General features: G+C 39.9%; 1 protein-coding gene and 1 long non-coding RNA gene across 2 annotated transcripts; one reads left to right on the forward strand and one right to left on the reverse strand.

The window, feature by feature from the left end:
- Nucleotides 1-417: 417 nt before the first annotated feature.
- On the reverse strand, nt 418-16,455 carry ARL9 (ARF like GTPase 9). The gene is made up of 4 exons (XM_045815978.2): nt 15,921-16,455; nt 12,611-12,773; nt 9,521-9,696; nt 418-918 (listed from the first exon to the last, which is right to left on the reverse strand). The coding sequence occupies exons 1-4, from the start codon at nt 16,266-16,268 to the stop codon at nt 739-741; spliced, it is 867 nt and encodes a 288-aa protein (XP_045671934.2). The 5' UTR covers nt 16,269-16,455; the 3' UTR covers nt 418-738.
- On the forward strand, nt 15,558-17,451 carry LOC148109570 (uncharacterized). The gene is made up of 3 exons (XR_015725464.1): nt 15,558-15,681; nt 16,751-16,872; nt 17,228-17,451. It is a non-coding gene; the product is annotated as an uncharacterized LOC148109570 (long non-coding RNA).

Genomic DNA, 17,451 nt, shown 5'->3' on the forward strand with positions numbered 1-17,451 from the left:
TTTCACTTGTTAGAATGGAGTGGCAGTTTCCGAGCTTCTTACATACTGACTAGAAACTGAAGTCCTTTTGTTTGTTTTTAAAATCAAGACAAGACGCTAAGGTTAAAAGTTGGATTTTTACCACGTTTGTAGTTAAACAGAATTATCATAAAATATTTCTGGTGAAGAAAGCTATCTATGTATAAAAGCAAAATGTCAAGTATTTAAAAATCAAATCCTCAGTGTTCCTATTCTAGTGTATCAGCTCCTGAAAGAGAAGTCTTTCCTAAATCTTTCTACATGTGTTACTTTATATTTCTATGTATGTCTGGTAGTGCTTACTTTTCTCCTTGCCTTATCCTGATATTTCTTTCCTTTCAGTGTTATGCGAATCTACTTAAGGAAAGACACCTAGATTTTTACTTGAAAAGAGGTCGTTTATTAAAATATTTTAATTTAAATCTCAGGTCACCGAAAAACTGCAAATGGTTTGAATGCTTACTAATCTTCACTTTAATTTTGTTAATGAAAATCCAAATCCCCCAAACATATTATTTTACCAATATTTTCAAAGTTCAAAATCTAAATGTAGAGAGGCTCTTAATCAATTAACATTATCTTTGTATATATGTCATGCATTAAGAAAATAGGAAATGGCTTATTTTTTATTTGACAGTGAAAACCTTTGGCTTCAAACCTGTCACTCAACCTTCCCTGGTGACATTTAGATTGAGAGCTGCACAGTGGGCCTGGGCGTGGTCACTGCATATCTGCAGCCAGGTGTGCAATCAAGTCTTTGGCATCTTGCATGACGGAGGGTATTTCTGAGCCGTTCTCAGTCACTTGGGTTCCAAACAAGAACATCTTCCTGTCATTTCCCACCTCAGACAATGCCAAAGCTTCATGGATATCTGTAATACGATAGGCAGCTTCAAGATCCTTCACCCAGAATGGAAAACAGATAGGAAAAAGCTGGTTATTTTGCAATCTTTTTGGATAGATACATTTGTTATTCTAATTTATTGCTCTCAATGATCCCACCTCCATTTTAATGTGAAGGATATCATGACCCCATTATTATGACCCCAGTGGTTGCCTGAATATAAAGATTTTAATCAGAATAGTACCAGCAATGGGGCACCTGGCTGGCTTAGTTGGTAGAGCATGCAACAACTCCTGATCTTGGAGTTGTGAGTTTGAGCCCCATATTGGGTATAGAGATTACTTACAAAAAAAGAGAGAGAGAGAGAGAAATAAAGGGCAGCAGAATTATACCAGTAGTTATGAGCTATCATCAAAAAGGAATTTTTGGAATGAGGTCAAGCCATTCTAATACCTTAATCAATTTTCCAAACACTGTGGTCAACCTGCTTCTATTTTTGTTTTTCCATTTCTTTTTTATTTACCGAAAATCATATTCAATAGGATCAATTTTTTTCTATTGAAGTATAGTTGACACACAATGTTACATTAGTTTTAGGTGTACAACATAGTAATTTGACAACTCTGTATGTTATTCGGTGCTTACCATAAGTGTAGCTACCGTCTCTCACCATGCAATGCTATTACAATACCTTATATTCAGCATATGCCATTATATATGCTGTACCTTTCATCCCTGTGACCTATTCATTCCATAACTGGAAGTGTGTACCTCCCACTCCCTTTCATTCCTTTCTGCCCATTCCCCTACCACTCTCCCCTCTGGCAATCATCAGTTTGTTCTCTGTATTTATGGGTCAATTTCTCCCTTTTGTTTGTTTGTTCTTTTGTTGTCTAGATTCCACATATAAGTGAAATAATATGGTATTTGTCTCATTTCACTTAGCATAATACCCTCTAGGTCCACCCAAGTTCTCACAAATGGCAAGATTTCATTCTTTTTTATGGTGAGTAATATTCCAATATATGTATATATATTAGATCTTCTTTATCCATTTATCTGTTGATGGACATTTGGGTTGCTTCCATATCTTGGCTACTGTAAATAATACTGCAATAAACACAGGGATGCATATACCTTTTTGAATTGGTGTTTTAGTTTTTTTGGGTAAATACTCAGTAGTGGGGAATCATTGGATCATACGGTATTTCTGTTTTTAATTTTGTGAGGACTCACCATACTGTGGGTCCTGTACCAATTTATTTTCCTGTCAACAATGGACAATGGTCCTTTTTTCACACCCTTACCAACACTTGTTATTTCTTGTCTTTTTGATTCTAGCCATTCTGACAGGTGTGAGGTGATCTCTCATTGTGGTTTTGATTTGCACTTTCCTGATGATTAATGCTGTTGAGCATCTTTCTCATGTGTCTGTTGGACATCTGTATGTCTTCTTTGGAGAAATGTCTGTTCATCATATCTTCTACCTATTTTTTAATTGGATTATTTGTTTTTCAAATGTTGAGTTGTGTAAGTTCTCTACGTATTTTGGGTATTAAGTTCTTATCAGATATATCATTTGCAAATATCTTTTCCCAATCAGTATTTGCCTTTTTTAAAAAGATGTTATTTACTTATTTGAGAGAGAGAGAGAGATAGCGATAGCGAGAGAGAGAGCACAAGCAGGGGGGAGGGGCAGAGGAGAGGGAAAAGTAGGCTCCTCGATGAGCAGGGAGCTGGATTCGACTAGGGGCTCCATCCCACGACTCGGGGATCATGACCTGAGCCAAAGGCAGACACTTAACTGCTTAATCGACTGAGCCACCCAGGCCCCCCTTGCCTTTTCGTTTTGTTGACGAATTCCTTTCCTGTGCAGAAGTTTTTATTTTCATGTAGTCCCAATAGTTTATTTTTGCTTTTATTTTCCTTGCCTCAGGAGACGTATCTAGAAAAATGTTTCTGGTGGTATCTGGTTGCAGTTGATTACATTTCTAGATGTTGGTCATCCCAATACATCCCAATACATTCCAATGCTTGTCTGAGATCAGAATTCATTTATTCTTAGAGCCTGTAGGGACTTCTGAACAGTGTTAATGGATCCCGTAACATGTACAATGTCTCAAGGTAATAAATTCACTGATGGAGAGGAAGAAAATATGAGGAGAATGTTGGATAAAAAGGGGGTTCCTTGTAGAACTCAGTCCGTAGAGCATGGAACTCTTGATCACAAGGTCATGAGCTGGAGCCCCACACTGGATATAGAGTTTATTTAAGGAGAAGAAGAAGAAGAAGAGGTGGAGGAAGGAGGGAGAGGGGGAGGAGGAGGAGCAACTTTGTGGCTCAGTCAGTTAAGCATCCGCCTTTGGCTCAGGTCATGATCCTGGAGTCCCGGGATTGAGCCCCATGTCCGTTCCCCGTTCAGTGGGGAATCTGCTTCTCTCTTTGCCCCTCCTCCCACTCGTGTGCTCTTTCTCTCTCTCTCACTCTCACTCACCCACCATGCCTCTTTTCTGAACACAATGCTATGAAACTAGAAATCAACCACGGAAAAAATCTGGAAAGAGCACAAATAGATGGAGGCTAAATAACAGGCTACTAAACAATGAATGGGTCAACCAAGAAGTCAACAATTACATGGAGAAAAATGAAAATGAAAATACAACAGTCCAAAATCTTTGGGACACAGAAAAGGCAGTTCTAAGAGGGAAGTTTATAGCAATATAGGCCCACCTCAAGAGCAAGAAAAATCTCAGATAAACAACCTACCCATACACATAAAGGAGCTACAAAAAGAAGAACAAATGAAACTGCAAACCAACAGAAGGAAGGAAATAATGAAGATTGGAGCAGAAATAAATGACTAAAAAACCCCAATAGAACAGATCAGTGAAACCAGGAGCTGGTTCTTCAAAAAGATCAACAAAATTGATAAACCTTTAGCCAGACTCATAAAGAGAGAGAGAGAGAGGGAGGACTCAAATAAACAAAATCAAAAACAAAAGAGGAGAAAAAACAACTGACACTACAGAAATACGAATGATTGTAAAATGATTGTAAAATTACATGCCAACAAACTGGACAACCTACAAGAAATGGATAAATTCGTAAAAACATATAACCTCCCAAAACTGAATCAGGAAGAATAAAAATTTGAACAGTCCAATTACCAGCAATGAAATTGAATCAGTAATCAAAAAAAACTCCCAACAAGCAAAAGTCCAGGACCACATGGCTTCACAGGTGAATTCTACCAAACATTTAAAGAAGAGTTAATACCTATCCTTCCCAAAATATTTCAAAAAACAGAAGAGGAAGAAAAACTTCCAAATTCATTCTCTGAGGCCAGCATTACACTGACACCAAAACCAGAGAAAAACACCACAAAAAAGAGAAGTACAAGCCAGCATCTCTGATGAACATAGATGCAAAAATCCTCAACAAAATATTAGCAAACCAAATCTAACAATACATTAAAAAAATTATTCACCATGGTCAAGTGGGATTTATTCCTGGGATGCCAGAGTGGTTCAATATTTGCAAATCAAGCAACATGATACATCAATAAAAAAGAAAAAGCATATGATCATTTCAATAGTTGCAGAAAAAGCATTTGACAATGTAATTAATCCATTCATGATAAAAGCCCTCCACAAAGTAGGTTTAGAGAGAACATACCTCAACACAGGAAAGGCCTTATGTGAAAAACCCACAGCTAACATCATACTTAATGGGGAAAAACTGAGAGTTCTCCCCTAAGGTAAGGAACAAGACAAGGATGTCCACTCTCACCACTTTTATTCAACATAGTACTGTAAGTTCTAACCACAGCAATCAGCCAAGAAAAAGAAGTCAAGGCATCCAAATTAGTAAGGAAGAAGTCAAACTTCCACTATTTGCAGATGACATGACACTATATATAGAAAACCCTGAAGATTCCACCAAAAAACTACTAGAACTGATAAATGAATTCAGTAAAGTTGCAGGATACAAAATCAAGGTACAGAAATCTGTTGCATTTCTCTATGCTAATAACAAAGCAGGAGAAAGAGAAATTAAGAAAAAAAATCTCATTTATAATTGCACCAAAATAAAATACCAAGGAATAAGCCTAACCAAGGAGGCAAAAGACCCGTATTCTGAAAACTATAAAACTTTGTTGAAAGAAATTGGAGATGACACAAAGAAATCGAAAGACATCCCATGCTCATGGATTGGAAAAACAAATATTGTTAAAATGTCTATAAAACCCAAAGCAATATACAGATTTAATGCAATAGCTATCAAAATACCAACAGCATTTTTCACAGAACTAGAACAAACAATCCTAAAATGTACATAGAACCACAAAAGACCCCAAAAAGTGAAAGCAATCTTTAAAAAGAAAAACAAAACTGGAGGTAGCACAATTCTAGACTTCAAGTTATATTACAAAGTTGTAGTAATCAAAACAGGCACAAAAAGAGACAGATCAACAGAACAGAGTACAAAGCCAAGAAATAAAGTCACAATTATATGGTCAATTAATCTAGGACAAAGGAGGCAAGAATATGCAATGGGAAAAACAAATGGTGTTGGGAAAACTGGACAGCAACAGGGAAAGGAATTAAACCGGGCCACTTTCTTACACAATACACATAAACAAACTAAAAATGGACTAAGGACCTAAATGTGAGACCTGAAACCATAAAAATCCTAGAAGAGAGTAATTTCTCTGAATTTGGCCATAGCAACATCTTTTTAGATATGTCTGCTGAGGCAAGGGAAACAAAAGCAAAAATAAACTATTGGAACTACATGAAAATAAAAAGCTTCTCCGCAGCAAAAACAAAACAAAACAAAAAACAACCAACAAAATTAAAAGACAACCTACTGAATGGGAGAAGATATTCACAAATGACATATCGAATAAAGAATCAGTATCCGAAGTACATAAAGAACTCACACAACTCAAAACACACACACAAAAACAAATCATCTGATTAAAAAATGGACAGAAGACATGAACATTTTCTAAAGAAGACACACAAATGGCCAACAGACACATGAAAAGATGCTCAACATCACTCATGATCAGAAAAATGCCATTCAAAACCACAATGAGTTATCACCTCACACCTTTCAGAATGGCTAAAATCAAAGCCACAAGAAACAACAAGTGTTGGCGAGGATGTGGAAAAAGGAACCCTCGTGCACTGTTGGTAGGAAGGTAAACTGGTGCGGCCATTGTGGAAAATAGTGCGGAGGTTCCTCAAAAGATTAAAAATAGAACTATCCTGGGATGCCTGGCTGGCTCAGTCAGTAGAGCATGCAACCCTTGATTTCAAAGTCATGATTTTGAGTCCCTCACTGAGTGTAAAGTTTACTTAAAAAAAAAAATGGAACACCCTATAATCCAGTAATCACACTACTGGGTATTTTACCCAAAAAATGAGAAAACACTAATTCGAAGGGATATATACACCCCTATGTTTATTGAAGCATTATTTACAATTGTCAAACTATGGAAGCAATCCAAGTATCCATCAATAGATGGCTAAAGAAGATGTGGCACGTGCGCGTGCGTGCGCGCACACACACACACACACACACACACACACAGAGGAATATTACTCAGCCATAAAAAAGAATGAAATCTTGCCATTTGCAACAATGTGGATGGATCTACAGAGTATAATGCTAAGTGAAATAAGCCAGTCAGAGAAAGACAAATACCATATGATTTCACTCCATGTGAAATTTAAGATACAAAAGAAACAATGGAAAGAAAAAGAGACATACCAAAAAACATACTCTTAACTATAGAGAACAGTTACCAGAGGGGAGATGAGTGGGGTGATGGTGAAGAGGTGAAGAGGATTAAGAGTACACTTACCTTGATGAGCACTGAGTAATATATGAAACTGCTGAATCACTATATTATACATCTGAAAGTAGTATATTAACTATACTGGAGTGAAAATAAATTTTAAAAAATGTGGTCATTTAAAAAAATAAATGGAAAGCTATGTATAAAGAAGAGAACGATAAGCAAAGTAAAATAATAGTCAACCAGTTGCTGAAGAAGATATGTGTAATGCATGTAAGTAACAAAGGATTATTTTTCCAAAAGATAAGAAACATTTCTACAACTCAAATAAGAAAAGATAAACACCCTAATAGAAGTTTGGGAAGAGATATTAAAAGACAACTCACAGGGCGCCTGGGTGGCTCAGTCAGTTGAGTGACCGACTCTTGACTTCCACTCAGGTCATGATCTGGGGGTCATGGGATCAAGCCCCATGTCAGGCTCTGCACTGGGCATGGAGCCTGCTTGAGATTCTTTCTTTCCCTCTCCCTCTGCCCCCTCCTCTCTCTCACTTGCGCTCTCTCTCTCTCTAAAAATAAATAAATAAAAGACAATTCACAGATGTGGAAATTAGTTTCAAAGAATGAAACAAATTTGAAACTAATAACCAATGCACACCTGAAAAGAGCTTAACTACAAGCTCACTAGTAGTTAAGGAAATGCAAATTAGAATAACAGGATAAAATTTCAGCCCCATCAGATTGGCAAAAATGAAAAAGTTTGACAATACCAAGTATTGAAATGGATGTGGAGCTGCAAAAATCTGTCATATTCTGCTGGTGGAAGAATAAATTGGGGCAATATCTTTGGAAAACAACTTGGTAAGATCTAGTAAAACTGAATACATACAAATCCATAAACCCAGCAATTCCTCTCTTAGGTGTATGCACTAGAGAAATGTTGATACACACCTACAAGCAGACACATACATGAAGATTCACTGTAGCACTGTTAATAACAATAAACAACTGGAAATCACCCGAACACCCAGCATGAAAATGGTAAAATTGTGGTATATTCATGCAATGGAATACCATACAGCTCACTTACATGTACCATGGTCTTCGTAGTTTGCGGTACTTAAGAGGCTCCAGTTTAAAACAAAACCAAAGCTCCAGTCCTCCTTCTTCTTCTTTTTTTTTTTAAGACTGTATTTATTTGTTTGAGAGAGAAAGAGCGCACAAGCAGGGGGAGGGACAGAGGCAGAGGGAGAAGCAGACTCCCCGCCAAGCAGGACCCTGGGATCATGACCTAAGCCGAAGGCAGACGCTCAACTGACCCAGCCACCCACCCTACAGCCCTTCTTTTTTTTTTTTTTTTAAAGATTTTATTTATTTATTTGACAGAGAGAGACAGCGAGAGAGGGAACACAAGCAAGGGGAGTGTGAGAGGGTGAAGCAGGCTTCCCACCAAGCAGGGAGCCTGATGTGGGGCTTGATCCCAGGACCCTGGGATCATGACCTGAGCCGAAGGCAAACGCTTAATGGCTGAGCCACCCAGGCACCCCCTCCAGCCCTTCTTTTAAATATAATCTGCAGAACTAGCTTCCAGGCTGGACTGTAACATAGGCTCCTCCTTTAGGTCATCATTTGTAATTACTTGGTTTACTGCCATAAACATTCACCCTTAGAAGTAGTGGAAGAATCAAGTTCCCTAATGATTGGCAATCTTAGCAATTGAAAGAGGGGCTTTAGTATTACAATGCTATAGATGTTTAATTTTTTAAACTTTTTTTTATTGTGGTAAAATACACATAACAAATTTACCATCTTAACCATGTGTGAGTGTACGGTTCAGTATATTCACACTGTTGTGAAACCATCCACCTCCAGAAGTCCTTTCATCTTGCAAAACTGAAACTCTGTACCCACAAAACAATAACTCCCATTTCTCCTTCCCCCAACCCAAGGCAATCATCACCAATATAAACCCTGTATGCATTAAATAATGACTCCTCCTTCTCCTCTCCTCCAATTCCCTGGTAACCTCTACTTTACTTTCTGTCTCTATGAATTTGACTACTCTTGGTACCTCATAAAAGTGGAATCATACGATCTTTGTTGTTCCGTTACTGGCTTATTTCACTTAGCATAATGTCCTCAAGGTTTCTCCATATTACAGCATGTGTCAGAATTTCCTTTTTTAGGCTGAATGATACTCCATTGTATGTATATCACGTTTTGTCTATCCATTCATCCACGGAGGGACATTTGGGTTGCTTCTACCTTTTGACTACCGTGAATAATTCTGCTGTGAACACGGATATATGAGTATCTGAGTTCCTGCTTTCAATTCTTTTGAGTATATACCCAGATGTGGAATTGCTGGATCATATGCGGGTTCTATTTTTAATTTTTTAAGGAAGTGCCACACTGTTTTCTAAAGAGACTGAACCATTTTTCATTCCCAGTGACACTGTACAAGGTTCCAATCTCTCCGTGGTTGTTAAATATTTTTTATGTGTGTGAAATAAATTCAGGTCAGGCTAATTGATCGAAAACAAACTATTTCTTTATGTATGGTAGACACTCAAATATTTTGTTGAAATCAATTCAACCATCAGTAAATGTTTATTGAATTAAATTCAACGCATATTTGTTAAATTTCTACTATGCTTGTTCAGTATAAGGGACACAATGATGAATAATGGTCTTTATTCTTAAGGAGCTCATAATCCAGTAGATCTAATAAGTATAAACTAAACTGAATTTACAGCATATTGTTAAATATCTAGCTATTAAAAGTAGACATTTCTATTTCTTTTAGTAATAATAAAACTATTGAGTACAACTTGTATTTGCGCAGATTTTTACCTGTTTGTTTGCAAACACAACCAGAGGAAGGATTGGGTTTGTTCCAATTAATTGATGAAGGTGTTTCTTGGCTTCAGGTAACCTGTTGTGATCTGCTGAATCCACCACAAAGATCAGCAGCAATCCTCTGGACAGGTACATTTCCCAATAGGCACGGAAAGGTTCACTGCCACCAACTACAGAGAACAGTAGAGAAAGAAGACAAAAAAACCATTGCAGAAACATCGACTGAGGAGGCAGGAAAGGCACTTTTGGGTAATTTCCAAACACAGGACAGGTGTTCTGATAAAATTGCCACTGTGTTAGAGTGTACCCAATTCTGAGAATGACCAGAGACATGTTACTAGGGAAATGGCTGGTAGGAATATTTACCCTCCATAAGTGGTTCAATCATTCTGGAACACAAAGACTCAGCATAAAGACACTAGATACTACAGTGGATACAGTGGATGCCTCCTGACCTGTAACATGCTGCGGCCACAGGGACCAGTGCCTATCTGTTAAGCTCAGAAAATGGGAGTATGTTATATGTTACTAAAATAATTCGGGGTGATAGGTTAAAACACACCTTTCTCCTAAATAAGTTTTTTTTTTTAAAGATTTTTATTTATGTATTTGACAGAGACAGACAGCCAGTGAGAGGGAACACAAGCAGGGGGAGTGGGAGAGGAAGAAGCAGGCTTGCAGCGGAGGAGCCTGATGTGGGGCTCGATCCCGGAACGCTGGGATCACGCCCTGAGCCGAAGGCAGCCACTTAACGACTGAGCCACCCAGGCGCCCCCCAAATAAGTTTTAAATACACTGAATTCACTGGCCACCCTCATTTGCACAATCTTTTTCCTTCGTCAAAATCCCAGAACTAATTTCTCCTCTTAACATTGCACTAAGATTTAATAGGATCCTGTGGGCATTAAAGAATATTTGCCTCAGAAAAAAAAAAATGTCTTTGGATTATTTCATTCCGCTGATTCTTCCCAGAAGAAATTTACTGGTATGATAATATATATACACAATGAATTTAATTTTTATTTTTCTCCTACAACAGAGGTTGGCAAACTATGGCCCACAGTCTAAATCTGGCCCACTGCTTACATTTGTACAGCCCAGGAACAAAGAATGGATTTTACATTTTTAAATGTTGGGGAGAAAAAGAGAAAGAATAACATTTCATGACACATGAACATTATCACATCTGGATTTCAGTGTCTATAAATAAAGGTTTATCAGAACACAGATGTGGACTTGTTCACATACTGTCCACGCTGCTTCCACACTACAAGTTTAGTAGCTGCGTAGAGAGCATGTGGCCATCAAAGCCTACATTATTTACTACCTAGCCCTTTACAGAAAAAGTTTGAAGACCCTTGTTTTAGGAATTTAACAAAAAAAATTAAAATACTACTGGGAAAATGTCTTGATTTGCCTGTCCTTTGTTTTCCTTTTACAAAGGTAGGTTAATTCCCTAAATTATTTTGTGTTATTAACTTTTTAAAAGAATGTGTAATCATCTAAGTAATTCATATGGTTTTAACATATTTAGTTTAAGCATGAATGAACATTTGGGTTGTTCCTCATTTCGTGTGTGTGTAACACTTCATCTATATAAGGATTTACCTATGACATTTCACCTATATAGGGATTTTTATCTTTTTGTTATTAACTTCTAACTGAATTGCAATGTATTCAAAGAACATGGTTTGTATGATGCCCCTTCTCTGAAAAATTTGTTAATGCTTGCTGTATGATCCACTAGGTGGATCATGAGCCTTTGAGAAGAACCATGTATTATAGCTTTGGGATGTAGCTAAAATTGTCTAATTGAAAATCTTATATGGTCCATTAGATGAAACTTATTGTGTTCAAATTGTCTGTATCTTTGCTGATTTTTTTCCTCTTTGATTCTATTAATAATTGACAATATGTTGAAATCCCTCACTCCAATGGTAGATATGTCCATTTCTTCCCCTAATCAAAGTCTTCCTTTCTTTTCATCCCTTCGTTCCTTCCTTGCTTTCTTTTCACTTTTTATATTTGGAGACTACTTTCTTAGCTATCTATTTGGTTAGAATTATTATTTCTTCTATAGCTTCTGAACAAATTAAAACCTCTATTCCTAATAATGTTGTTAGCTGAAAGATTTGCCTACACGTTGAACAATTTCTCTGCCCATATTTTCTTTTTGTAACTGGATGAAAGCAAAAATAAAAAGGCGATTACAGTAATCTAAGGGAGAGATGGTGTCGGTTCCAAATGAAATAGGTGCAGTAGGAAAGGATATAACTGATGAATTCAAGCTTTGTTTAGAGGTAGAAAAATTCATAGTGTTTTATTTGTGGACTGGAGTTGGGGGTGCAAAAGGAGACATCAGGGTGACTCCTAGTTTTCTGGCTTGAGTAACATGATAGGTGAGGAACCATTTACTGACCAGTACATTATAGGGAAAGAAACAGTTATGGAGATAAATCAAGCACTTTGTTTTGACCCTTTTAGGTTCAAGAGGCCAATTAGATATACTGGTGAAGATGTCAGGTGACATTTGGATATGCTTGGGCTGGGTACGTAAATTTGGGAGTCATTAGCATAAAGATGGTATTTAAGGCCAATAGGATGGATAAAATCATCCAAGGAGAGAATGTAAAGAACAGAATCTAATGCAACTTTGGGGAACAGCAATATTTAGAGAGGTGGTGACTCCAGAATTACTTTAGTGTAGAGACTTCTGGGTTGCCCTCTGGTTACAAAAAGAGGTTTGGGGCTTTTTTATAGTTGCATTTGCAGAGAAGGAAGTATGTCGTATTTACTTAGACTGAATGTTTATTGGGGGTAGTAAAGGAAAAGAGGCTATTATAGGAGGGGGTGCTATAGCCTTCCTTGCAGCTCCCTCTTATGCCAGCACTGAAAAAAGGAGGAAATAAGAATAGAAAGTGAGATCCTCCACACTGCACTATTGAACTATACATGCATTCTAAAAGTGTAGGAAAACCTGACCCAGTGTCACTTTTTCATAAGGGTGCAGTGTTGCTAACGTATGTCTGGCTTAAAGTATAACAAGATAAGCCTACCCTGTTACTAATGAGAAAGAGGGCTTACTCTCCAGAAACTCCATCTGGCTATCTTCAGTGTTGATGCATACTGCATTGAAGCCTTGGGTGGGTGCCACACTGTGCTGGACTCTGTTTAAAGCTAGAGAGTGCAGAACACTGGTCTTTCCTGCTCCATCCAGGCCCAACACAAGGATCTGCTTATTTTTCTCCTGTGAAAACAAAAGACAAATCAAGAAACCTATGCGACCAGAGCCTTGTTTTCCTGGCTCCTGGAAGCGTGCCTGCCTGTGGTAGGACCCAACAATAATTGTAGAATTGTAAACCAGAACAAAACTTCACAGAACATTTAATATGTCTAGGGGAACCTGGCTGGCTCAGTTTGTAGAGCATGGGACTCTTGGTCCTGGGCTTGTGAATCCAAGCCCCATGTTGGGCGTAGAGCTTACTTAAAAAAAAATTAATAGATCTAGAACAAACTGTACCAAACAGCCATTAGTTATGTGGTATTAATCATACCACATCCCTCCATCCTCCAACTAGAATGGTGGTGATCAATCTATTAAATATAGACTTTACATATATCAGGATTTATAGAAGGTGCCATAGATCTCTGGATCAATTTTCAGACTTTACCTTGCTTCTTGAGTTCATGTCCACTGGGGAATGCACCAGAATTCAGTTTGTTGTTTGGTATCTTGGACCTCTATGGTTCATTACTGACTATGCCATTCAGCATGTAAGGACCTAAGGTCTCATATTACTGATCTGTTTTCTTTCCCTAATTGGATCACTAACTAGCTTAAAAGACTTTAGGGCAAAGTTCCACCTTATACTTTTTAATATAAGTATCATGATTGAATGAAAAGGCTAAGGTTATAGAAATTGTTAAAGAGGTTCCAATCACAAATGAAGATTTATTTTAGAACCCGATGTTAAAACCTGTTGAACTTGACATAAACTTTAGAATGCAGCATTCCACCAACATACCAGACTTAGAAATTTTTATAATAACTGATTGAGAGACAAGAAGGGCAGGCTGGTATGAAAAGTTCAGAGTGCTCAGAAAGGTGGCTTTTAGGGTACAATATTTAATGTGAACAGTAATAAATGACCAACAATACAGCCAGATTGCCCACAGGAATTCAATTCTATTTCTCAAACTGCCTACTGGTAAAGTTTCTCATGCACAAAAAACACCGGTAATTGTCTTCAATGACATTATTTGGAAATAACAATAATCTTTTACATTTGTACTTGAACACTAAATGACATTAGATTTAGACTGGGTTTCTAGTAAAAAGTGAATTTTTTTCATTATCCCACTTTTTCTTTTGTTGAAAATAAGATCTATGTGAAAGTAAGATGTTTGAAGATCTGGTCTAACAGGGTCTTGTATAGTAGAGCATGATTTATGAAAACTGTCTTGTGAATAACAGAATTAGAAAAAGTGCATGTTTGTTTTTGGAGTTCTTGATGGCTTGTAAAGCAAATGGTATTTCCACAGTTATTTTCTATCTTCATCTCCATTCCCTTCCCTCTGCATCTAAACGCTATAGTGTCATTCTGGGAGTGTGGTGGTGACGAAGAAGGACTTCCTGGATAAAGAATACTTCACAGGATGATTTAAATCACATGCTTTAAAGCGAAGTTGGGCCCAAGAAATGGCTGCAGGGTGTGGACTGTGTCCCCCTTACTGTCTCCACCAATGGCCCCACTCATGGCTCCCCCAACATATTTTATCAGTTCCAAGATGCACTCCTCCCCCCATTTTAACATATCCATAATGAGGGTTTTATAAATCATGGTATGTCTTTTTTTTTTTTTTTTTTTTTGCAGAGAGAGAGAGCGTGCCCTTGCGGGCAGGGTTGAGGGAAGGAGCAGAGGGAGAGGGAGAGGGAGAGAGAATCCCAAGAAGACTCATGGCTGAGCACAGAGCGGGGCTTGATCTCAAGACACTGAGATCATGACCTGAGCCAAAATCAAGAGTGGGATGCTTAACCCACTGAGACACCCAAGTGTCCAGATATGTCATATTTTGATTGGCAGCATTTTTTTTTTCTTTCTCAGTGGTGCTAAAATAATGGTATCTGACATCCTAGGAATATTGTGAGTAAAAACAGTTCCCTACTCTCTTTTCAACCACATGGCTGTCCCTACTCTAACCTGTCTAGAAATTCTGCAGTCACTAATGCTTACATTTTACTTTATTTTTTAGCAAAATACATGCTTTCTAATGTTTACCATCTCTTAAGGAAAGCTAGGATTACTGTTAAGCCAAAAGTTCTGACACAATTTGTGATTTTGAACACCACCGTTCCCTGTCAATAGTCATTCTTTTAACGATAAATGGATCTATAATAGTCTGTGTTTTACCAGAGATCAAATCGCAGTTAATAATTCAAATTGTTTAGAACCAGAAAGCACCTGCGAGCTCAGGAACTCCAGGAGCAAGAAGCTTATTAAGCTGATCCAAACAATGCCTGTTTTTTCTTTCTTTTTATCCTACACCCCTCAATTTTTTCACTATGGTAAAATACACATAATATAAAATTTACCATCTTACCCATTATTAGGCATACAATTCAGTGGTATTAAATACATTCATGATGCCCTGCAACCATCACCACCATTCATCTCCATAAGTCTTCATCTTGTAAAACTGAATCTCTGTACTCATTATCATTCTCCCTCCCCTCAGCCTCAGGCAACCACCAATTCTATTCTACGATTTTGACTACTCTAGGTACCTCATATAAGTAGTACAAACACCATAGGTATTTGTCTTTTTGTGATTGCAGTGCCTGGTTTCTGAGACCTCTCAGTTAAAACTTGGTGACCATCCCTGTGGGTGCCGGTGCTCCGAAAACAAAGGAAGCAGTAACCACAGAGAAGGTCCAGCCCTCAAACACATCTGCACGAATTCAGGGGCCCTGCACTACAGAATGGAGTCGGATAGAGAGCCCGCGTGCGGCGAGTGCTGGGGGCTGGTTTCGGCGCTGTAGGCGGGGTGTGGCCACTGCCGCTGAGCGCCGGACAGAGACCCGGCAGGCGAAGGGCCCCTTCCGCCCGGTGCGGACCAAGCATGACCTCTTCTTCTCATCGCTACGCCGCCCGAGGGTGAGCGCAGGAGCAGGGTGGGGGGTGAGGGTAAGGCAGGTGACAGGGAGAAGGGGCTAGCAACGGTCTTGCGAAGCTTGGCACACCCCCTCGCATCCACAGATTAAAATGCCCTCAAAGGAGACCCGCTTCCCTCCCGCGCGGGTCGGGGCCTCGCCTCGGACGTAACAGAGCCGGCGGCGCTCGGGCCTGACCGCCTACAATGGCCTTGGAGAGCCGGTCGAGGCCCGGTCCCTTACCGGCGGCTCCAGCGGGGGCTTTGTCAAGGCGCTGTTGTCCTTCTTCTCTTTCTCTTCTTTTCCCTTGAGTTGTTCCTTCTCTTTCTCGGTCTCCCGCTCTTTCCTCTTTTCCTCCTCTTTACAGTTACTTTTCTCCTCCTTTCCTTTCCCCTTCTCCTTTTCTTTTCCCTTAATTTTCTCCTTCTCCACCTCCTTTTTCTCTTTCTCCTCCTTTCCTGTTTCCCGAATTTTCTCTTTCTGCGGCTCCTTCCCCTTCTTCACCTTCCCCTTCTCCATCACCTTCCCCTTCTCCATCACCTTCCCCTTCTCCATCACCTTCCCCTTCTCCATCACCTTCCCCTTCTCCATCCCCACCGCCCTGATTTCCTTCCCTCTTTCCGCGCGCCCGCGCGCTGGAGCCTGGGCCCTGGGTCCCGGTAGGTGTGGCCCCCGTGGCGGACGCAGGGTGGAGACGTAGGTCCACGCGGCGTAGACAACACCTGCGGTCGCTGCGCGGCCGAGGCCAGTCCCAGGGCGCGCTGGCTGCCGCCGGGCATCTGACGCCCGCTAGCAGGGGTCTGCGGCGCCGCGGATTCGCTGAACGCGGGGCGGGGGAGGGGAGATTGCGGGGGAGCTAGAGGAAGCGTTGACCCAGGGAGGTGGGGGAGGCCCAGCCACGGGAGTTGGGAGAGACCCGGGGGACTGATCTTCCGGGTAGGAAAAACGCCCCAGGCGACACGTCCTCCGGAGGTCGCACTATGGCCCCGATACCCTTGTGTGGGCCGCAGTCTCTGAAAGGCCTTCCAAGCCGGCCCAGTTCCTAGCGCGTCACCTCTCCCACATTATCCTAGAGCCGCCCGGCCCACGTGTCTCCCATCGGAAGAACGCTTCGGAAGCCGCCGGCGTCCAGAGCATCCCAGAGGTTTCCCCGCCTCTCCCAGCCAGTAATCACAAGCCTGAAAAGCGAAGTCGGGTATCTTCCCATCCTCCCTCCCGTCTTAACTCCACTAGGAGTGTCTAGCGGCCGCTATCCAAGATGCTTAAGAGAAACATGAACGGTTCCCTTTTTTTTACATGTCGCTTAAACGGAATTACCTGGAGATTAAATTAGTAGTCCACTAGGAACATAGATAGTAGTAATGATGGGTATTAAAACTACAACTAAACAAAATAGTCACCCCCCAATGTTCCCATATGCAGCCAAACAGGTACCCATGGGACCTTTCAAAGGTGGTGTTAATATTTCTTAAGTTGGTTGAAAAATATATGGATGGTTCTTTTTTATTATTATTATTATTTTTTTAAGATTTTATATATTTATTTGACAGAGACAGAGATAGCCAGCAAGAGGGAACACAAGCAGGGGGAATGGGAGAGGAAGAAGCAGTCTCCCAGCAGAGGAGCCCGATATGGGGCTCAATCGCAGGACCATGGGATCACACCCTGAGCTGAAGGCAGATACTTAACGACTGAGCCACCCAGGCGCCCCTTATTATTTTCTTAAACCGCTCTCAAGGATGTATTTCACAATCTAATAAAATTATCTTAATGC

The sequence above is a fragment of the Ursus americanus genome, chromosome 8 (assembly GCF_024610735.1).
Source record: "Ursus americanus isolate L20-20 chromosome 8, mUrsAme1.1.p, whole genome shotgun sequence".
Taxonomy (NCBI): Eukaryota; Metazoa; Chordata; class Mammalia; order Carnivora; family Ursidae; genus Ursus; species Ursus americanus.

Coding starts and splice junctions, on each gene's coding strand:
- ARL9 (XM_045815978.2), bottom strand. CDS start 16,268: ATGGAGAAGGGGAAGGTGATGGAGAAGGGGAAGGTGATGGAGAAGGGG. Junction 12,774..15,920: donor AGCCCCCGCTGGAGCCGCCG/GTAAGGGACCGG, acceptor TTGTTTTCACAG/GAGAAAAATAAGCAGATCCT. Junction 9,697..12,610: donor CCAGATGGAGTTTCTGGAGA/GTAAGCCCTCTT, acceptor TGTTCTCTGTAG/TTGGTGGCAGTGAACCTTTC.